This window comes from Bos indicus x Bos taurus, chromosome 14 (assembly GCF_003369695.1).
Source record: "Bos indicus x Bos taurus breed Angus x Brahman F1 hybrid chromosome 14, Bos_hybrid_MaternalHap_v2.0, whole genome shotgun sequence".
Taxonomy (NCBI): domain Eukaryota; kingdom Metazoa; phylum Chordata; class Mammalia; order Artiodactyla; family Bovidae; genus Bos; species Bos indicus x Bos taurus.
The window spans coordinates 75744809-75769767 of NC_040089.1; the positions used below are offsets into that span (position 1 = coordinate 75744809).

A 24959-nucleotide genomic window follows, 5' to 3' on the forward strand; every position below is an offset into this window, starting at 1 on the left:
GAAAGACACAATCTTTGCTGCTAACACAGATTAGAACTATTTAGTAGTTGGGAGACTGAAAACTCAGGATTCAACGATCAAGTGATTAACTTGCTCAGAATATGCTTGCTCTACTTTAAGGACACATGCATTTTAGCAACAAATTTGTTTTACCAATTCCGACCTCTGTCCCCATCCTTACCTCCTAATCCTCACTCGCACAATTTGTTATTGACTGACTAGCTAGCAACTGATAAAGGCCAAGAAAGTAGTCCTCCGAGAGGGGATATATTCCTATTAAAATAGGAATTAATCAATATTTAATATGAAGTGAAGTGTTAGTCACTCTGTCGTGTCTGACTCTTTTCGACCCCATGAACTGTAGCCTGCCAGGCTCCTCTGTTCATGGGATTCTCCAGGCAAGCATACTGGAGTGGGTTGCCATTCCCTTCTCCAGAGGATCTTCCCAGCCCAAGGATCAAACCCGGGTCTCCTCCATTGCAGGCAGATTCTTTACCTTTGAGCTACAGGGAAATCCAATATTTAACATAAATATCAGTAGTTAAATTTATTCAGTGAGCAATTAAATTATGTACATGTGCTTATTACCTCTGGTTACCCAATGTATTCAATTAAAAAAAAAAGGCAGACCCATTGCTTTTTCTAATTTTAGCAAGAATATAAATGATACAATTATAGCTCCCGAAATGATTGCAAATAAATATCATTTTGTTTCCTGTATGCATGCACTGGTACTGGTATTACATTATTTAAAGTATTTGAATGACAAAGGTATACAATTTTAATCACTGTGTACTTCAGCTGTCATAATATCACTATATTATACATTATTCTAATACCATAGTAGTGATCATCTAATTATCCTTCTTTTTTCATCTACCAGACACCATGAAGAATACTTCTATTGTTATTTTTTCAAAAATATACCACATCTAAATTATTGTGTTGAATGCTGTTGTGGGTATAAACCAATGTATATGATTTCACACAGTGTTCAAGTAAATACAAACTCCTTAAACCCCAAATTCAAGATCTTCTACTCTCCTAACTATCTTTAGAATTATTACCAAAATATGCCCTCAGATGTGTTTATTTAGTCATGAGGTTTATTCATTGATACACACACACAAAAATACTTTGTGGATTTTGATTCTATTTTCTTAGCAGCTCTTTATAAACACAGAGAATGCCTTCCCTAATTTATTCTATCCATTTCTAATCTAATCATTTCAAACTACTTTCTTTATCTGTTGACTACTCTCTTTGTTTTAATACTACTACTCTTTGCTTTAAACTTAAATAGTAATTGCTCCCTGTAAAGTTTATTTGGCAATTTAAATCTGTTACTATTATGCAATAGTTATAACAGAAATGTATTGAGCCCTTTTTTTGTGGAAAGCAGTTTCATCAATCATCTTATTTAATCTTCAGAAGAGTAGTAAGAAGAGGATATTAATAATACTATCACTACCTCTAAATCTGTTTTACAAACACAGAAATAGAGCTTTAGAAAAATAATGGAACAAATGGCTAGTAAACAGCAGGGTCAGGATTCAAGCCTATGATTGTTTCATATCAAACTCTGTGCTTTTGTATCATAATTTTCATTACTTCAAACTGCACTTAGAATTTCCCTTATTCTTTACCTTCTGTCTCTAACTGTGCACTTTCTTCTTAATATGGTTGTGTAAGACTATCCTATACATCTGGTGATCAAACCAGTCCATCTTAAAGGAAATCAGTCTTGAATACTCATTGGAAGGACTGATGCTGAGGCTGAATTTCCAACACTTTGGCCACCTGATGTGAAGAACTGACTTATTGGAAAAGATCCTGATGCTGGGAAAGTTTGAAGGCGGGAGGAGAAGGGGATGACAGAGGATGAGATGGTTGGATGGCATCACCAAATCGATGAACATGGGTTTGAGCAAACTCTGGGAGTTGTTGATGGACAGGGAGGCCTGGCGTGCTGCAGTCCATGGGGTCGCAAAGAGTTGGATGTGACTGAGAGACAGACTGATGCATTCTGGCAAGCATACAAGGGTCTACAGCATTGAGGTATATAATTCTATTTGGTAAGTAGTGAAATGGAATTTTGGAGATTGTGATAGACAGCTGTAACTAGATATATAGATAACTAGAAATAGTAAAACTAAATTGTGGACAGAAAGGACACATTAATTAGCAATGATGGCAATACAGAATAACCAGAGCAAACAAGGACAAATGTGAGTTTCAAGATCATGGGTTAGCCAGATATCCCTGTTAGAAGACTGATTAAGCTTTCATTCGTCTAGTCAAGGCTATGGTTTTTCCTGTGGTCATGTATGGATGTGAGAGTTGGACTGTGAAGAAGGCTGAGGGCCGAAGAATTGATGCCTTTGAACTGTGGTGTTGGAGAAGACTCTTGAGAGTCCCTTGGACTGCAAGGAGATCCAACCAGTCCATTCTGAAGGAGATCAGCCCTGGGATTTCTTTGGAAGGAATGATGCTAAAGCTGAAACTCCAGTACTTTGGCCACCTCATGTGAAGAGTTGACTCATTGGAAAAGACTCTGATGCTCAGAAGGATTTGGGGGCAAGAGGAGAAGGGGACGACAGAGGATGAGATGGCTGGATGGCATCACTGACTCGATGGATGTGAGTTCTCAGTGAAATCCTGGAGTTGGTGATGGACAGAGAGGCCTGGCATGCTGCGATTCATGGGGTTGCAAAGAGTCAGACACAACTGACTGACTGATCTGACCCGATGGTCTAACCAATGAATAAGAAGCAAATTCCTAATGAGTTAACTACTAAAGTTAGGTAGTACATGCTAGGAACCTGCCTCAATACAAATGGGAACACAGGAAGGAAGATCTGTGACGTGATTTGGAGGCAAGGAAGGAGAGGATAGGGAAAAACAGAATGTCTCCATAATGTATATAAGCTTCTCCTCCCAAGATTATAGCTCCTGAAAATGCTACTCAAGAAGCAGAGATTCTCAAGTGGGAATGAAAATACCTAGTTCCTGACACAATGAGTAAACTCACTGCTGCTGAAGACCGATGGAATGTATCATACCTGAGAAATGATGTTTCCAGTAGGATTTAATTTGGTGGAAAACTTTTAGGAAGTGTTTAGGATAAGGATTGACTCCAGCCTAACAGCCATGGTAAAAGTTGGAGGAGAGTTAATTATCCTGAAGTATGCATCAATATTCTTAATATTTTGTTCTTAATCTGATGCAATTACATTAACAGTAATGATGAAAATGAAAGCGCTCAGTCATGGCCAACTTTTTGTGACCCCATGGACTATACAGTCCATGGAATTCTCCAGGCCAGAATACTGGAGTGGGTAGATTTTCCCTTCTCCAAGGATCTTCCCAACCCAGGGATCAAACCCAGGTCTCCTGCATTGCAGGCAGATTCTTTACCAGCTGAGCCACAAGGGAAACCCAATAATAATAACACACTCAGATCAGATCAGTCGCTCAGTCGTGTCCCACTCTTTGCGACCCCATGAATCGCAGCACGCCAGGCCTCCCTGTCCATCACCAACTCCCAGAGTTCACTGAGATTCACGTTCATCGAGTCAGTGATGCCATCCAGCCATCTCATCCTCTGTCGTCCTCTTCTCCTCTTGCCCCCAATCCCTCCCAGCATCAGAGTCTTTTCCAATGAGTCAACTCTTCGCATGAGGTGGCTAAAGTACTGGAGTTTCAGCTTTAGCATCATTCCTTTCAAAGAAATCCCAGGGCTGATCTCCTTCAGAATGGACTGGTTGGATCTCCTCGCAGTCCAAGGGACTCCCAAGAGTCTTCTCCAACACCACATAATACACTCTTGTTTATTAAACCCATAGTCTATGCCAGAAACAGGATGATGAACACAATTCAAAACATATTGGATACAGTAAAAGCAATGCTCAGAGGCAAGTTTACAATCCATATCCTAATACAAGCCTACCTAGAGAAACAAGAAAAACATCAAACAAATAAGCTAAACCTTACACCTAAAGCAACTAGAAAAAGAACAACAAAAACAAAGTTAGTAGAAGGAAATAAATCATAAAAATCAGAGTGGTTATAAGTTAAAAAATAAATGAAGGAGACAATAGCAAAGATCAATGAAACTTAAAGCTGGTTCTTTGAGAAGATAAAATTGACAAACCATTAGCCAGACCCATCAAGAAGAAAAGGGAGAGAAGACTTTTATCAATAAAATTAGAAATGAAAAAGGAGACATTACAATAGACAATGCAGAAATATAAAGGATCATAAAAGACTATTACAAGCAACTATACGCCAATAAAATGGACAATCTAAAATAAATGAGTAAATTCTTAGAAAACTACAACCTTCCAAGATTGAAACAGGAAGAAATAGAAAATATGAACATACCAATCACAGGCAATGAAATAAAATCTGTGATCAAAAATCTTTCACAAAATAAAACCTTGAGACCAGATGGCTTCACAGGTGAATTCTAAATGTTTAGAGAAGAGGTAACACCTATCCTGCTCAAACTCTTCCAGAAAATTGCAGAGGAAAGAAAACTCCCAAACTCATTCTAGGAGGCCACCATCCTCCTGATACCAGAACCAGACAAAGATACCATACACAAAAAAAGAAAATCACAGACCATATCACTGATGAACAAAGATGCAAAAATCCTTAACAAAATTCTAGTAAACAGAACCCAGCAACACATTAAAGGAATCGAGCAAGTGGAGTTTATCCCTGGGATATAAGGGTTCTTTAATATATATACAAATCAATCATTGTGTTAACTATATTAATACAATGAAAGATAAATATCATACGATCATCTCAACAGATGCAGAGAAAACGTTTGACAAAATTCAACACCTATTTATAATAACTCTTCAGAAAGGAGGCACAGAAGGAACCTACCTCGACATAATAAAGGCCATCTATGACAAACCCACAGCAAACATTCTCAATGGTGAAAACCTGGAAGCATTTCCTCCAAAATCAGGAGCAAGACAAGGGTACCCACTCTCGCCACTATCATTTAATATATTTTTGGAAGTCCTAGTCACAGAAATCACATGAGAAAAAGAAATAAAAGGAATACAGGCTGAAAAGAAGAAATAAAACCCTCATTTGCTGATGACATGATTCTATGCACAGGAAACCCTAAAGATGCCACCAGGAAATTACTAGCCTAAATCAATAAATATAGTAAATTTTTGGGATATAAAATTAATAGACAGAAATCCCTTGCATTCCTATTCATGAACAATGAAAAATCAGAAAGAGAAATTAGTGAAACAATCCCATTCACCATTGCAGCAAAAAGAATAAAATACCTAGGAATAAGCCCACCTAAAGAGACAAAAGACCTGTGTGCAAAAATCTATATGACACTGATGAAAGAAATCAAAGATGACACAAACAGATGGAGAAATATATCATATTCTTGGATTGGAAGAATCAGTATTGTGAAAATGACTATACTACTCAAAACAATCTACAGATTCAATGCAATCTGTATCAAAATACCAATGGTATTTTCCACCACTGAAAAAGCACTAGAACAAATGGAAACACAAAAGACCCTGAAGAGCTGAAGCGATCTTGAGAAAGAAGAGTGGAGCTGGAAGAATCAACCTTCCTGACTTCAGACCATACTGCAAAGAGACAGTCGTCAAGACAGTATGGTACTGGCATAAAAACAGAAATATAGACCAGTGGAACAAAGTAGAGCTATATCCATTCACCTATGGGCACCGTACCTTTGACAAAGGAGGCAAAAATATACAATGGTGAATAGACAGTCTCCTCAGCAATTGGTTTGGGAAAACCGTACAGCTACATTCAGAAGACTAAGATCATGGCCTCTGATCCCATCACTTCATGGCAAATAGATGGGGAAACAATGGAAACAGTGACAGAGTTTATTTTCTTGGGCTCCAAAATCACTGCAGATGGTGACCGCACCCATGAAATTAAAAGACGCTTGTTCTTGGAAGAAAAGTTTGGGCCAACCTAGACAACATATTAAAAACCAGAGATATTACTTTTCCAACAAAGGTTCATCCAGTCAAAGCTTTGGTTTTTCCAGTAGTCATGTATGGATGTGAGAGTTGGACCATAAAGACAGCTGAACACCAAGGAATTGATGCTTTTGAACTGCAGTGTTGAAGAACACTCTTGAGAGTCCCTTGGACTGCAAGGAGATCTAACCAGTCCATCCTAAAGGCAAGCAGTCCTGAATATTCATTGGAAGGACTGAGGCTGAAGCTGAAACTCCAATACTTTGGCCACCTGATGCGAAGAACGGACTCATTGGAAAAGACTCTGATGCTGGGGAAAATTGAAGGTGGAAAGAGAAGGGGACAACAGAGGATGAGATGATTGGATGGCATGACCAACTCAATGGACATGAGTTTGAGTAAACTCCAGGAGTTAGTGATGGACAGCGAGGCCTGGTGTGCTGCAGTCCATGGGGTCACAAAGAGCTGGACATGACTGAGCAACTGAACTGAACATGTAAAAGAATGAAACTAGAACATTTCCTAACATCATATACAAAAATAAACTCAAAATGGATTATGGACTTAAATATAATGCCAGAAACCATAAAGCTCTTAGAGCAAAACATAGGCCAGTGCACACTTCGACATAAATCACAGCAAGATCCTCTTTGACTCATCTCCTAGAGTAATGGAAATAAAAATAGAAATAAACAAATGGGACCTAATTAAACTTAAATGTCTTTGCACAGCAAATGAAATAATAAACAAGATTAAAAGACAACAGAATGGGAGAACATAATTGCAAGTGAGACAAAGGATATAGCAGCTTATATGGTTCAATATTAGAAAAACAAACACCCCAATCAAAAAATGGGCAGAAGACCTAAACAGACTTTTCTCCGAAGAATACATACAGGTGGTCAACAAACACATGAAAAGATGTTCAATATTACTAATTGTTAGAGAATGCAAATGAAAACTACAGTGAGGCATCAATTCACAGCAGTTAGAATGGCCGTCATCAAAAAATCTACAAACAATAAATGCTGGAGAAGGTGTGGAGAAAAGGAAACTCTGCTACACTGTTGGTGGAAATGCAAACTGATATAGCTATTATGGAGAAGAATATGTAGATTCCTTAAAAAACTAGGAATAGATACCATATGACCCAGCAATCCCGCTACTAGGCATATACTCTGAGAAAAACCACAATTCTTAAGGACACATGTACCCCAATGTTCATTGCAGCACTATTTACAATAGCTAGGACATGGAAGCAAACGAGGTGACTACTGACAGATGAGTGGATAAAGATGCATGGTAATATATATATTGCTCAAGCATGAAAAGGAACTAATCTGAGTCAGTTATGGTGAGTTGCATGAACCTAGAGCCTGTTAAACACAGTAAAGTAAGTCAGAAAGAGAAAAACAAATATTGTGTATTAATACATACACACAGAATCTAGAAAAATGCTATTGATGAACTTATTTGCAAGGAGAGGGTGGAGATGCAGATGGAGAGATTGGACTTGTGGATTCGGTGGGGGGAGGAGAGGGTGAAACAAATGGAAAAAGTAGTGTAGACATATATACACTATCAAGTGTCAAATAGAGAGCTGGTGGGAAGTTGCTACATAACACAGGGAGCCCAGCCTGGCCCTCTGTGATGACCTAGAGGGGTGGGATGAGGGGAGAGGAAGGAGGCTTAAGAGGGAAGAGATACATGGAAAACTATGGCTGATTCCTATTGTTCTACAGCAGAAACCCACACAACCCTGTAAGGCAATCTTCCTCCAATTAAAAAATAAATTTAAACAAAAATAAAGGTTTTAACTTTTAGTTAAATTATATTGCTCAAAGGAAACCTATTTTCTCCAGTCTAGGATGTTACCAAGTCACATAACAAAATACTCACAAAGAGTCACAACCTACAACCAGGCAAGAAAACATGAGGGGTTCATGCAAAGTTCTCATTGTAAAAGGAACGGCCCCAAATATCAATAATTATTTCATCATATCACCTTCAGGGCAATTTTCTTCTCCCTGTCATATTTCTAGTCAGCTCCTTTGCTGGACTATATAGTGACTACTTTCCTTTTTCTCAAATGAGAAATTTACTCAAGATTTGCTCCTTGAGTTCAACTCTTTCTTTTCAATACTATTTTCCTGAAGATTTTATGTCTTATGGATTTAATATCACATTTCTATGTAGACAATTTCAAAATTTATATCTCTAACCATTTCAAGATTATACTGTATACTCAACACAGCACTTAAAAATATTTACATAATAACTGTTTAATAAAACTAGTTGATTTAACTGAATTTTTAGCATGCATAAACACACACACAATGAAAAAACTTTTTTTACTCTGAGAAACTATCTTGTTGAAACTGATTTTTCGTGTGGCAAAACCCACAAGTAATATAGATATATTTCAATATCCCAGTGTTTGTCAAATGGGGGAGTTTCAAGAAAATTAATAAATCATTTTATATGTAAGATTTCATGTGGAAATACATATAATCTATTCCATTCTATGTGTTATATGTATTTTTATGTGTACACACAGCATCCTATTACATTCATATAGATATATTCTATTATATATTAAGCTATAATATCTCACAGGATACATACATTACATAGGATGTGTTATACCTAAAACACATATAATATTAAGTGCAATATTTTCAATTATTCTAAGATGTTAAACTTGTATTCATAGAAATTTAAGTGATATAAAGTAGACTATATATACACACATAATAAAGATTGAATGGATATTTATGTAACAGAGTGCTCTGGGTAGTTTTCCTACAGTGAAAGTGAGTTTTCCTGTTGCTTCAGAGTATTAGAAATTAAAATGTGTAGGACTTGCATAGAGATTTATCAATCGTAACATTGATTTAGTGAACTTTAGCTCATTTTCCACCTCGAGAGACTGTAAACTGAGATCAGAGTACTGATGGAAAAGACAGAGAGGTCTGTGTAGTGAGAGCTGTCAGAATCCTGAAGTTATCTCCCTTCCTCCTCCTTCCCTTTGCCCAAAGCTCAAAGTGAGGACTGAAAGAAGCTCTTTCTGCCCCTTTCCTGTCTGCCTGCTTCTATTCCTCTCTGGCCTTAAAAGAACTTCATTATAGGAATGAGATCACTAGATAATTTAACCTAACTCCTAACTTACTCTCCACTGAATGAATGCACATGGTGCCTTGCTAACCTGTTGATTCTTTTCCCAGATTGAAAGAAATAAGAATGAAGAATTAAGTAGTAAGAAAATGACTAGCTCTCTACTCCCAGTAGCCTCATTAGCAATCCTGCAGGCAGATCACGTGGGCAAGATAGCATCTGAAGAAAGATCAACAGGAGTCAGCCAGTCTGCATGCAAGGGAAAATGACACAGAACCCAACTTCCTGCCTGGATGATTCATTGAGACTCCAAAAACAGTCATAGCCGAGCAGACTCTTCCGAGTTGATCTGGAGCACAAATCCACCTTCTCCCCAGGTTGCTAGAACTCTGAGAAAGCAATCTCCTTTCTCTGAGAAAGCAACCGTTCACCTACCTTGTGAGTATTGACTGGTTGATCAGTGGGCAGCCAAACCTGAGTTCAGTCACAAGAAGACAGGAAGCTGATGGGCTAAGTGTCTGGCTCTCCCTCTCCCATCAGCTAGGTGGACTCACCAAAGTTAAAGAGTGTGGAACTGTCTGCAAAGGGAGCAAACCTGGGGATCTGCCTGAAGTGGTGAATTGATTCAAAAGAGAGACTTCTGCGGTCTCCACTGCATGAAGCCAGGGATAAAAGTTGTATTAAAAGTTGTATTAAATAACTCACTATACAGACATTGGGCTTCCCAGATGGCTCAAGTGGTAAAGACTCTGCCTGTCAATGCAGGAAACACAGAGACACAGGTCAGTCTCTGAGTTGGGAAGATCCCCTGGACAAGGAAATAAAAACCCACTCCAGTATTCTTGCGGAGAAGGCAATGGCACCCCACTCCAGTACTCTTGCCTGTAAAATCCCATGGATGGAGGAGCCTGGTAGGCTTCAGTCCATGGGGTCTCGAAGAGTCGGACACGACTGAGCAATTTCACTTTCCCTTTTCACTTTCATGCATTGGAGAAGGAAATGGCAACCCACTGCAGTGTTCTTGCCTGGAGAATCCCAGGGATGGGGGAGCCTGGTGGGCTGCCATCTATGGGGTTGCATAGAGTCGGACACGACTGAAGCGACTTAGCAGCAGCAGCAGCCAGTATTCTTGCCTGAAAAATAGCATGGACAGAGGAGCCTGGCAGGTTACAGTTCATTGGGTCACAAAGAGTCAGACATGACTGAGCATGCCAGGGAGTTACAGAAGAAAGGACATACAAAAGATTGCATTTAGACACCAAATCACTGACGGTAACCATAAATTCACCTCTGATATTTATTCTCCCTTCCTTTCTGATCCTCTGAGAGGAGCAGAAAAAGCAGTTAATGAATAGAAGAGGATGCAGAGTAAGAAAGAGGGAATAAACTATTGTGAACTCCTTCCCCCACTGCAGAATTATAGCTTAATAAGATGCAAGTTGTGTTCTCAAACGTGAGAGTTTGAAATTTTGATATGAAGATAAGACTGGAAATTTTAATATCTAAAAAATGAGGCTACTTGTTAATAACTGGGAATCTGACTGAGATTTCATCCAGGGAGCATGGAAAAATACTACTACACAGATTGTTTAAAGCTTTGTTATTAAAAATATTAAAGCTATTTTGTAATTTTACCCTGCTGCTGCTGCTAAGTCGCTTCAGTTGTGTCCGACTCTGTGCAACCCCATAGACGGCACCCCACCAGGCTCCCCCATCCCCGGGATTCTCCAGGCAAGAATACTGGAGTGGGTTGCCATTTCCTTCTCCAATTTTTTTGTTTTTTTTTTTTACCCTACTCGGTCCAAATTGTTCAATATACATTATCAGATGATTTTCATTCCACAAATCTTCAAATGTTTATTGTTCAAAGAAAAGCTCTACTAATAAACTATAAAGTTATTTTTAGTAATAAAGAGCTTCCATTTAAAAATTGCTTGTATAATGTTGCTAAATGTTATCATGTCAAAAATACATCTTAATAAAAATACCAGCATAACCATATATATATCAATTATACGGACATATAAAGTATAAAATACAAAATAAGGTATAAAATGCAGTGTGTGTGTGTGTGTGTGTGTGTGTGTTTGTGTTAACATACACCATACCATACCTGAGTTGACTCTAAGGAAACTTGATTCTCTTTATGAGTGTTCTTTGAAAAATTGTGAAACTAATAAAAGTAAACTAAAGATTTTAAAACTACTTAGGATCCTTACTGATGATCTTGTAAATGAATGTTTTTTTCTCTCTTTTCCTTATAGGTGATGTGCTTACTCGCTCAGTCATGTCCAACTCTTTGCGACCGCATGGACTGTAGCCCTCTCCAGGCTCCTCTGTCTATGGGAATTCTCCAGGCAAGAATACTGAATGGGTAGTCGTTCCCTTCTCCAGGGGATCATCCAAACCCAGGGATCGGACCCCAGGTCTCCCATGTTGCAGGCAGATTCTTTACTGTCTGAGCCACCACAAAACAAATTTGCTTTACTATATAAATCAATATCAAGAAAAACAAAAAATGTTATTTGTACTTTACCAATTTTTTAGTCCAATTTAGATCTGTAACAGGGAATAAGTGTGCTATGTTTGCATCTCAGGAAAAATGTATTTGATTCTTTGAATGTTTTTCACTTTATGCTCATTATACTCAGATAATGTCCACTTGTTTACAAAATTTTAAATTAAATAGTTAAGATAGTATTACTTCTCTTTTTTTATGTGATTCTCTGATTCAACACAATAAAAAAAGCAAATAGTGGTAAAGAAGCTAAATAGATGGAGGAAAAATAACACATAACCCTCTGTGAAAAACCACAAAACTCCCAAACATAAATAATATTTAATGCTTATTTTTTAAATAAATACACAGAAAAGCAAGTCAATAAAATTAGACAAAGAATAGCATGTTTTAAAATGTAACTCACGTTTCCTATAGAAAACAGAGTCAATAAAGATACTTAATATTTTTAGCAATCCAAATTAAATTATAGGCAATAGTCACATACTTTTTATTCAGCAGACTTAAGAACAAAATCGCTAGAGTTGCTGACATGCAACAAAATTGTCTGCTTTTATCTATATTATTTTTTTTTAATATTTTATAAGTACTAGAAAAAAAGAATGATTTAGAGTTATGAACTGCTTGTCAGCCAGTGTGCAATAAAAAGCCATTACTTTAGTACTGATAGCTCCTGGCCTGCTGTGGCAGTACAATTGATAAAACTTTTAATGGTGTTGAACAGGGCTAGGGTATTGTCAGAAGACAACGCTCAGGAAGCTACAGTATCTCAGACTTTTGAGATGTTGAGAATGTTGAGAATGAGAACCATAGAAAAGAATAACTGAGTCATGTTTCTATACAGAAATAATTAACACGAAGTTGAAATTCAACTATAATTAAAAATAAATTTTCAAAAAGAATAACTGTTTGGGGGGATATAAATACAATGGATAAAGGAAATAATATTTTAGGAAAACTCATCATCAGCTTAAATTGATATAACCAAAGAACTCCATGGTAGCATATAAGGAAAACCTATTCTTCTATAGTTGGAAGACAGAAAAAGGTAAAAATTGGACTTAATATTTTATTATAAGGGTACCATAGCTCCAAATAATCTTGCATATACAACCCCAGCAAGTACTCTATTGAACTCTGAAACTCAGGGTAGAGACTTTAAAACCTGGTACATTAAGTCCAATCATAATTGCCATCTTTACTGTGAGAAAATATAGTGAATGCAATAAAAAACTGAGTTTGGGGGCTTCCCTCGTGGCTCAGTGGTGAAGAGTCCACCTGCCAATGCAGGGAGCACAGGTTCAGTCCCTGATCCAGGGGCATCCCACATGCTGTGGGGCAACTAAGCCTGTGCACCACCACTACTGAGCCTGTGCTCCAGAGCCTGGGGTCCTCGACTACCGAGCCCTCGTGCTGCAACTACTGGAGCCCACATGCCCTAGAGCCCCGTGCTTCTCAACAAGAAAAACCACTGCAATGAGAAGACCGTACTCTGCTACCGGAGAGTGGCCTCTGCTCTCTGAAACTAGAGGCAAAGCCCATGCGTGCAGCAACAAAGACTCAGAATGGGAAAAAAAATAAAATAAAAAATAAAAAAACTGAGCTTGGTCCAGGTCTGGTTCACAGTAGCTCCACTGGATTCATACAACCACCACATGACAACTTCCATGGACTTTAAATATGTAATTTGAATGGATACTTGATATTGATCCCATATTGATTTCTTGGTCTTTTTGGTAAGAGCTATCAGTAAGGAAGATCAAGTAGAAATCTGAAATTCCCTCTCCCTACTATCCTCCACCTTAGCCAAGATAGTAAATCAAAACAATATCATAGACATCAGCAAGATGGAAGGCTGGGAATTCCCACCCAGTCCTCATCCCCCCACAAAAGTAACAATTTAACAGCAATCCACAAATAAAAACCTAAAAATATTTAGTACAAGACAAGGATGCTCACTCTTTCCACTTCTCTTAAACATAGTACTATCATCCTAGGCAGAGAAATGGTGCAAAGAGAAAGAGAAGGAGAAGGAAAAAAAAAAAAAAGGAGAGAAAGAAAGAAAAGATATCCAAATCAGAAGAAAGAAATAAAATAACTTGCTTGTATATGACATGATGTTATATGTACAAAACCTGAAAAACTTCACCAAAAATTATTATAAATAATAAATAAATCCAGTAAATTTGCAGAATACAAAAGTAATATACAAAATCAGTGTCTTTTCTATACATAATAGCAAATTATACAAAAAAAATTGAGAAAGCATTTACAAAAATTATAAAATACTTAGGAATAAACTTAAAGATATGTACTAAAAATTATAAAACAGTAATGGCATTAAAGAAACCACAGATAAATGGAGACATTTTTTGTTCACAAATAGGAAAAATTAACATAGTTAAAATGTGCATATTATCAACTCCAATTCAATAGCATATTAAAAGAATTGTACACTATGACCAAGTGGAATTTATCCCTGGGAGGCAAGAATAGATCAATATATGCAATCAATAAATGTGATGCACTACATTCTCAGAATGAAAGATAAAGATCATATGATCATCTCAATATATACAGAAAAAAATCTGACAAAATATACCAGTCTTTCATTTCAACAAATTGAGTATAGAAGGAACATGCCTCATCATAATAAAGGCTATTATGACAAAGCCATGGCTACCATCCTACTCAATGGTGAAAGATTGAAAGCTTTGTTTCTGAGATCAGAAAAAAGATATCACTCTCATCACTATTATTCCACATGATACTGAAATCTTAGTTAGCCCAATTAGTTAAAACGAAGAAATAAAAGGCATCCAAATCATAAAGGACACAGTAAATTGTTTTATTATTTGTAGGTGAAATTATCTTATATGCAGAAAAATAAAAAAAAGCTGTTGGAACTAATCAAAAAATTCAATAAAGCCTCAGGATATAAAATTAATGTACAGAAATCAGTGGCATTTCTATATACTAATAGAACACCTGAAAAAGAAATAAACTATCCCACTCACAATAATATCAAAAACATAAAATAATTAAAAATTTATATAGCCAAGGAACTTAAATATCTGTACAATGAAAACTGCAGAATGTTTATGATGAAAATTGAAGGTACAAAGGGAAAGATATCCCATGTTCATGGACTGTAGCAAATTAATACTATGAATATGTCTATACTATACAAAGTCATATATAGATTCAATGTAATCCCTATCAAAACTCCAGCGGTATTTTTCACAGAAATAAAGAAATCCTAAAATTTGTATGGGACCACAAAAGACTGAATTGCCAAAGCAATACTGAGACAAAAGAACAAAGGTAGAGGTATTACAGGATCTAATTTTAAGCTCTACTACAAGGACATAGTAATTAAAACAACATGGCATTAGCATAAAAATAGAGACATACCAATGGAGCAGAAAAGAGAGCTCAGAAATAAATGCCACCATATACAGTCAACATATATTTCACAAAGGGTTCAGGAAAATTCAACAGGGAAAGAATAGTCTCTTCAATAGATAGTGCTTGGAAAATCAGATAGCCATATACTGAAACTGAATTCTTATCTTACAGCACACTACAAAAATTACCTTGAAATGGATTAAAGACATAAGATCTGCTATTGCAAAACTCCTAGAAAAATACACAGGAAAGAAGCTCCTTGAAACTGGTCTTGGTAATGATTTTTTTGACACAATACCAAAAGTACAACGGTAAAAATCAACCATCAGAATTACATTAAGCTTAAAAGCTTATTTACAGCAAAATAAATATAAACAAATGAAAAGGCAGCTGATATAACAGGAGAAAATTTTTCAACCATATATCAGATAAGGGGTTACTATCCAAAATATATAAGGAACTCACACAATTCAATAGCAGAGATACAAATAACACAATTTTTTAAATGCAAAAACAACCTACATAGATATTTCTCAAAATAATACATTAAAACGAGCAAGTGCTTGAAAAGGTGTTCAACATCACTAACCATCAAGGAAATGAAATCAAAACCATAATAAGATATCACCTCACATCTGTTAGAACAGCTGTTATCAAAAAGAATAGGTAAATGTGCAAGATGTGGTGAAAATTGAATCCTTGTGTACTGTTGGTGGACATGTAAATTGGTAGAGCATTTAAAAAACAGTATGGAGCTTCCCTGGAGAAGGAAATGGCAACCTGCTCCAGTATTCTTGCCTGGAGATTCCCACGGACAGAGGAGCCTGGCAGGCCGTGGTCCATAGGGTCGCAGAGAGTCAGACATGACTAAAGTGACCAAACATGCACGCATGCATGGATCTTCCCTCAAAAATTTAAAACAGAACTACAATACAATCCAGGAACCTCATTTCTGTGCTGTCATCTAAAGAAAGGAAAACAGGATATTGAAGAGACAGCTGCATTTCCTTGTTTATTGAATCATTATTCACAATAGCTAAAACATGGAAACAACCTAAGTGTTTATCCATGGTGAACAGAGCTCAAAAATACGATATATACACAAACAATAGGATTTTATTAAGTTTGAAAAGGAAGGAAATTCTGACAATTGTGACAATACAAATGAACCCGAAAGACATGCTAAGTAAAAGCGATCAAATTGCCAACATCTGCTGGATCATCAAAAAAGCAAGAGAGGTCCAGAAAAACATCTATTTCTGCTTTATTGACTATGCAAAGCCTTTGACTGTATGGATCACAATAAACTGTGGGAAATTCTGAAAGAGATGGGAATACCAGACCACCTGACCTGCCTCTTGAGAAATCTGTATGCAGGTCAGGAAGCAACAGCTAGAACTGGACATGGAAAAACAGACTGGTTCCAAATAGGAAAAGGAGTACGTCAAGGCTGTATATTGTCACCCTGCTTATTTAATTTATATGCAGAGTACATCATGAGAAACACTGGGCTGGAAGAAGCACAAGCGGGAATCAAGATTGCCAGGACAAATATCAATAACCTCAGATACGCAGATGACACCACCATTATGGCAGAAAGGGAAGAGGAACTAAAAAGGCTCTTGATGAAAGTGAAAGAGGAGAGTGAAAAAGTTGGCTTAAAGTTCAACATTCAGAAAACGAAGATCATGGCATCTGGTCCCATCACTTCATGGTAAATAGGTGGGGAAACAATGGAAACAGTGTCAGACTTTATTTTTCTGGGCTCCAAAATCACTGCAGATGATGACTGCAGCCATGAAATTAAAAGACGCTTACTCCTTGGAAGGAAAGTTATGATCAACCTAGATAGCATATTCAAAATCAGAGACATTACTTTGCCAACAAATGTCCGTCTAGTCAAGGCTATGGTTTTTCCAGTGGTCATGTATGGATGTGAGAATTGGACTGTGAAGAAAGCTGAGCACCGAAGAATTGATCCTTTTGAACTGTGGTGTTGGAGAAGACTCTTGAGAGTCCCTTGGACTGCAAGGAGATCCAACCAGTCTATCCTAAAGGAGACAAGTCCTGGGTGTTCATTGGAAGGACTGATGCTCAAGCTGAAACTCCAGTACTTTTGCCAACTCATGCGAAGAGTTGACTCATTGGAAAAGACCCTGGTGCTGGGAGGGATTAGGGGCAGGAGGAGAAGGGGATGCCAGAGGATGAGATGGCTGGATGGCATCACCGACTTGATGCACATGAGTTTGTGTGAACTCCAGAAATTGGTGATGGACAGGGAGGCTTGGCATGCTGGGATTCATGGGGTCACAAAGAGTCGGACATGACTGAGCAACTGAACTGAACTGAACTGAACTGAATATAATCAACAATATGAATCTGCCTGCCAATGCAGGAGACGCAGGAGATGCAGGTTAGATTCCTGTCAGGAACATCCCCTGGAGTAGGAAATGGCAACCGACTCCAGTATTCTTGCTGGGAAAACTCCATGGTTAGAGGAGCTGGTTGGGCTGCAATCAATAGAGTCACAACGAGTAAAAGATAACTGAGCAACTGAGCAACTGAACACACACACACACACACACACACACACACACACACACACAATAGTGTATACTTGAACTTTGCTAGGAGGATAGATATTGTGTTCTCATTACAAGTACACAGCAATCTAACTATATAAGATGATGAATATGTTAATTAGCTTGACTGTGCTGATCACTTCACAATGTATATACGTATATCAAAACATCAAGACACATACCTTAAACATATACAAATTTTCTTGTCAGATTATACATCAGCAAAGCTGAAACAAAAACACTACTACATTCCTGGAAGAATGACACCTATTACTGCTGTACTCAAAGACCTAATTCAGGATTCAGAGTTGGTAGTCCAATCTTATTTCATTAAATTCTTGAGTTTTGTCCTCAACAAGCAAACAACCAGATCCTAGAAGATTGGAGTGGATTACACTTTCATGCATTGGAGAAGGAAATGGCAACCCACTCCAGTGTTCTTGCCTGGAGAATCCCAGGGACGGGGGAGCCTGGTGGGCTGCCATCTATGGGGTCGCACAGAGTTGGACACGATTGAAGCGACTTAGCAGCAGCAGCAACACTATAAAGTTAACAAAGAAATGGCCCTAATTATAGCTGCTCTGCAAAATGTGATATTCTTTTTTTCTAAAACAGATTGAAAAAGTATTGGGTCTGCACAGAAGAACTGTACAAAAAAAGGTCTTAATGATCGGGTAACCACGATGGTGTGGTCACTCACCAAGAGCCAGACATCTTAGAGTGTGAAGTCTAGTGGACCTTAGGAAGCATTACTACTAAAAAAGCCAGTGGGGGTGATGGAATTCTAGCTGAGCTATTTCTAATCCTAAAAGAATATGCTGTTAAAATGCTTCACTTAATACACCATGAAATTTGGAAAACTCAGCAGTGACCACAGTACTGGAAAAGGTCAGCTTTCATGTACATCCCAATGCAGGAAAATGCCAAAGAATATTCAAATTACCACACAATTATGCTCATTTCACAAACTAGCAACGTAATGCTCAAAAGCCTTTAAGTTAGGCTTCAACACTACATGAACAGAGAACATCCAGATGTACAAGCTGGTATTGGAAAAGGAAGAGGAACCAGAAATCAAATTGACAATATCAATTGGATCATTGAAAAAGCAGGGGATTTCCAGGAAAACATTTACCTCTGCTTTGTTGACTACACTAAAGGCTTTGACTGTGGATCACAAGAAACTCCATGAAATTCTTAAAGAGATGGTAATACCAGATCACCTAACCTGTCTCCTGAGAAACCTGTATGCAAGTCAAGAAGCAACAGTTAGAACTGGACATGGAAAAATGGACTGGTTCAAAATTGGGAAGGAGTATGTCAGGGCTGTATATTATCGTTCTACTTATTTAACTTAGTAGAGTACATCATGTGAAATGCTAAATCACAAGTTAGAATCAAGATTCTAATCCAAAATCACTGCAGATGGTGACTGCAGCCATGAAATTAAAAGACGCTTACTCCTTGGAAGAAAAGCTATGACTAACCATGTTAAAAAGCAGAGACATTATTCTGCCAACAAAGGTCCATCTAGAAAAAGCTATGATTTTTCCTGTAGTCATGTCTGGATGTAAGAGTTGGACCATAAAGAAAGCTGAGTGCCAAAGAATTGATGCCTTTGAACTGTGGTGTTGGAGAAGACTCTTGAGAGTCCCTTGAACAGCAAGGAGATCCAACCAGTCCATCCCAAAGGAAATCAGTCCTGAATACTCATTGGAAGGATTGATGCTGAGGCTGAAACTCCAATACTTTGTTCATCTGATGCGAAGAACTGACTCATTGGAAAAGACCCTGATGCTGGTAAAGATTGAAAGGCAGGAGGTGAAGGGTTCGATAGAGGATGAGATGGTTGGATGGCATCACTGACTCAATGGACATGAGTTTGAGGAAGCTCCAGGAATTGGTCATGGACAGGGAATCCTGGTGTGCTGCAGTCCATGGGGTCACAAAGAGTCAGATACAACTGAGCGACTGAACTGAACTGAACTGAGAATGAAGATTGCTAGGAGAAATGTCAATAACCTCAGATAAGCAAATGATGCCACTCTAACAGCAGAAAGTGAAGAGAAACTAAAGAGCCTCTTGATAAAGATGAAAGAGAAGAGTGAAGAAACTGGCTTAAAGAAGAGAGTGAAAAGTCTGGCTTAAAACTCAACATTTAAAAAAAAAAAAAATGAAGATCATGGCATCTGGTCCCATCGCTTCATGGCAAATAGATGAGGAAAAAATGGAAACAGTGACAGACTTTATTTTGGGGGGTTCCAAAGTCTTTGCAGATGGTGACTGCAGCCATGAAATTAAAACACACTTGTTCCTTGGAAGAAAAGTTATGACAAACCTAGACAGCATATTAAAAAACAGAATAGGAAAAGCAAATAGGAAAAGGAGTATGTCAAGGCTGTATATTATCACCCTGCTTATTTAACTTATATGCAGAGTACATCATGAGAAACACTGGGCTGGAAGAAGCACAAGCTGGAATCAAGATTGCGGGGAGAAATATCAATATCCTCAGCTATGCAGATGACACCACCCTTATGGCAGAAAGTGAAGAGGAACTAAAAAGCCTCTTGAAGAAAGTGAAAGTGGAGAGTGAAAAAGTTGGCTTAAAGCTCAACATTCAGAAAACGAAGATCATGGCATCTGGTCCCATCACTTCATGGGAACTAGATGGGGAAACAGTGGAAACAGTGTCAGACTTTATTTTTCTGGGCTCCAAAATCACTGCAGATGGTGACTGCAGCCATGAAATTAAAAAACGCTTACTCCTTGGAAGGAAAGTTATGACCAACCTAGATAGCATATTGAAAATCAGAGACATTACTTTGCCAACAAAGGTCCATCTAGTCAAGGCTATGGTTTTCCCAGTGGTCATATATGGATGTGAGAGTTGGACTGTGAAGAAGGCTGAGCGCCAAAGAATTGATGCTTTTGAACTGTGGTGTTGGAGAAGACTCTTGAGAGTCCCTTGGACTGCAAGGAGATCCAACCAGTCCATTCTGAAGGAGATCAGCCCTGGGATTTCTTTGGAAGGAATGATGCTAAAGCTGAAACTCCAGTACTTTGGCCACCTCATGCGAAGAGTTGACTCATTGGAAAAGACCCTGATGCTGGGAGGGATTGGGGCAGGAGGAGAAGGGGACGCCAGAGGATGAGATGGCTGGATGGCATCACTGACTCGATGGACATGAGTCTGAGTGAAATGCAGGAGTTGGTGATGGACAGAGAGGCCTGGCGTGCTGCAATTCATGGGGTTGCAAAGAGTCGGACATGACTGAGCAACTGAACTGAAGGAGATCAAACAAGTCAATTCTAAAGAAAATCAACCCTGGATGGTCATTGGAAGGACTGATGCTGCAGCTGAAGCTCCAATACTTTGGGACCTGGTGCAGAGAGCTGACTCATTTGAAAAGACCCTGATGCTGGGAAAGATTGAAGGCAGGAGGAGAAGAGGGTGACAGAGAATGAGATGGCTGGGATGGCACCATCAACTCAACGGACATGACTGTGAGCAAACTCTTGGAAATAATGAAGGATAGGGAAGCCTGGCATGCTGCAGTTTATGGGGTCGCAATAGTTGGACATGACTGAATGACTGAAAAACAACACAGTAGGTGGCCACTGAGTGATGAGTTCATTTTTTTCCATTCCAATCAAGATAGAAGGTCAGAAGCATTACTCATTCATCTGTGATCAACAACAATTTATACTTCTATGTTTTTGTCTCATTTTTTCTTTTGGGTTCCAAAGTCATTGCAGCTGGTGCCTGCAGCCATGAAATTAGAAGACACAATGCTTCTTGGAAGGAAAGCTATGGCAAACCTACACAGCATATTAAAAGCAGAAACATCACTTTGCTGACAAAGTTCCATAACGTCAAAGCTATGGTTTTACAGCAGTCATGAACGGATGTGAAAGTTGGATCCTAAAGAAGGCTGAGTGCCAAAGAATTTATTCTTTCAAATTGTGGTGTTGGAGAAGACTCTTGAAAGTCCCTTGGACAGCAAAGGAGATCAAACCAGTTAATCCTAAAGGAAAAAAACCCTGAATATTCATTGGAAGAACTGATTCTGAAGCTTAAGCTCCAATATTCTTCACCACCTGATGTGAAGAGTTGACTCATTGGGAAAGACCTTGATGCTGGGAAAGACTGAAGGCAAAAGGATAAGAAGGCAGCTGAAAATGAAATGGTTGGATAACATCACTGATTCAATGGACGTGAACTTGGGCAAACTCTGGAAGATAGTGAAGGATGGGGAGGCCTGTTGTGATGCAGTCTATGATGTTGCAACAAGTTGGACATGACTTAATGACTGAAAAAAAAAGTTAATATTTTATCCATGTCTGTCTTTATTGTCTTTATCCATGCTTATCCTTCTTGAATCTGAGAATATTCTAGGTCTTCCTGACTTCAATCCATAGTGCTAAATCATTTGATTTTCATTAGTTTCTTTGGCTATTTACTCCCCTGAGCATCTTGATCACCCTACATCCAAAACTGGCTTTTAGAGCTGCAATTCTAGTTGAACCAGTGCTGACCCTCATGTTGGGTATCCAGGTATCCAGAAAGATACTAATCTTTATTTGAGCCAGTTGATAGTCCTCAAACATTGCATATAAACAAAGTGTTTTCTTCAATTGAGACTTTCTGATTGTAATAGAATCAACCCTTTGATTACCTTATCGTTGCTCTTGAGATAAATAGCACAAACACACACTCTTAATTTTATTTAAAAGACCCTTCATGTTCTGTCCTCTGTGTTCCCTTTCTTAAACCACTCCCTCCCTCTTATCTCCTTCTTCACTTAGTGATCCAGTTACAATGGCTTTGTCTCAGTAATCAAATGCACCACTAAACGCCAGTGGGCCGTATGTTGTGGAAGGCATCCCACATTAATTTTTTTAAAACACATCTCCAGTTGTGATGACAGTATAATTTTTATTTTTAAAAGTTATATTAGCTTTAATATTTCAGGTAACACTGGACATATGTAAATATCTGGAAGAGATAAAGTTTATAACAATGATACATCATTGCTTATTGAAGGAGCAAATATTCATTTCTTACCATGGGACCAACTCCAGCCAATAGAGGGTTTCTGAACTCTTCACTGAAATCAAAGCTGTGAAAACTCTGAGGTATGAAAGAGGTTGTAGAGTCATGTTCTTCAATCAGATTTTTATATATTTGTGTTTGAGGTCGAGCTAGGCCTTTCAGTATTATATAAAATCCATCATTTCCAATCACTGAAAGAAAACAAAACCAAACAAGATATACTATAGACCTTATTTCAAAGGTGCTTTGATGTATATGTGTCTGCAATACATATTACAATTGCTTCCCTTTGAGCAGATTTCTTTTTATTTATTCATTGACGGTGACTTTAGTGTAGCAGTTAGGCATCACAAAAATTTAGACAAATAGCAAAAATAACAAAGATATCTACACTTAGAATACTATTTGCTGACAGCTATTTAGAGTAATCAATCCCCTTATGGAACTGATACCTTCTAGGAAAGAATCGTGGTGACGTATCAAGATTAATAGGTTTAAGACAAAATGAGGAGAAAAGTGCCAGAAAAGCCCTTGAACCTTTTAAAATGTTTCTGTCCCCTTCAAAAATGCCATTCTTTTTGTTTTATATAAGTAGCAGTTTATCACTAATAATTTTCATTTATCTTTGCTGTAGACAGGATGGATGACTCGTAGAACTGAGTAAAGAATATACTATGAAAAGAGAAATGGATCATTACTAGGAAAAATTTTTTGTTTTTTTTTTCAGTCTTTCTTCTATTCCATTTTCTAACTCTCCACAATTTGTCATCCAGCCCCACTACCTAAAGTTCAAATAGATGCCTGAAGGTCGGAAGGCTCATTCGCTAGTGAAGGTTTTGAACGAAATACAGATCACTTTTAGTTTTTCTGAAGCCCGTCACTTTGGAGAAGCACATCATGGGAACTGGATGATGTCGCTTCTTTTCTCTGTTATTTACATTACATGGCTCCAAAGGAGTACATTATTCAAGTGTGGTGCTTTGCTTACCATTTGCTTATTAACTTGTAAATAAAACCTTTACAAGTTGATTTTAATGGATACCTGCATTTCTTTCTTTTTATGCCGTATGACATGTCACCTGCTTGCCTTCTCTGCTTTTGTCTAAACTGAGTCCTTAATGGAGGGTATCTTTTGTACACCATCTGTACACCAGTTCAGTTCAGTTCAGTCTCTCAGTCGTGTTTGACTCTTTGCAACCCCATGAACCGCAGCATGCCAGGCCTCCCTGTCCATCACTAACTGCTGGCGTCTACCTAAACCCATGTCCATTGAGTTGGTGATGCCAACCAACCATCTCATCCTCTGTCGTCCCTTCTCCTCCTGCCCTCAGTCTTTCCCAGCATCAGGGTCTTTTCCAATGAGACAGCTCTTCCCATCAGGTGGACAAAGTATTGGAGCTTCAGCTTCAACATCAGTCCATCCCATGAACATCCAGGACTAATCTCCTTTAGGGTGGACTGGTTGGATCTCCTTGCAGTCCAAGGGACTCTCAAGAGTCTTCTCCAACACCACAGTTCAAAAGCATCAATTCTTCAGCGCTCAGCTTTCTTTATAGTCCAAGTCTCACATCCATACATGACCACAGGAAAAACCATAGCCTTGACTAGATGGACCTTTGTTAGCAAAGTAATGTCTCTGCTTTTTAATATGCTGTCTAGGTCGGTCATAACTTTTCTTCCAAGGAATACACATCTTTTAATTTCATGGCTGCAATCACCATCTGCAGTGATTTTGGAGCCCAGAAAAATAAAGTCAGCCACCGTTTCCACTGTTTCCCCATCTATTTGTCATGAAATGATAGGACTGGATGCCGTGATCTTAGTTTTCTGAATGTTGAGCTTTAAGCCATCTGTACATGGTGACTATAAAATAGTGCTTTTCTTTAATCTTCATTAAAGCAAACATTGTGTTTCTCTGGATGCCTTAGTTTAAAATAAATACTTCCCAGATAGCGCAATATCATTTCTTATTAAACATCTAATCTGTGTGACTAAGGCACTGTAGAAATATTGCTTTAAAAAATACTTATATTTTATTTTTGGCTCTGCTGAATCTTTATTGTGGCCCACAGGTTCAACATTCAGAAAACTAAGATCATGGCATCTGGTCCCATCACTTCATGGCAAATAGAAACAGTGGAAACAGTGGCAGACTTTATTTTTTTGGGCTCCAGAATCACTCCAGATGGTGATTGCAGCCATGAAATTAAAAGACACTTACTCCTTGGAAGAAAATTATAACCAACCTAGACAGCATATTAAAAAGCAGAGACATTACT

The 24959-nt window shown here is 38.1% G+C and overlaps 1 protein-coding gene across 1 annotated transcript in view; it reads right to left on the minus strand.

The window, feature by feature from the left end:
* CNBD1 (cyclic nucleotide binding domain containing 1) overlaps nucleotides 1-24959 on the minus strand; it is a 501194-nt gene that overhangs the window by 204094 nt on the left and 272141 nt on the right. Inside the window, exon 6 of the mRNA XM_027560651.1 lies at nucleotides 22705-22871. Coding sequence (XP_027416452.1) covers nucleotides 22705-22871 — 167 coding nt within the window. The remainder of the gene's footprint in view (nucleotides 1-22704; nucleotides 22872-24959) is intronic.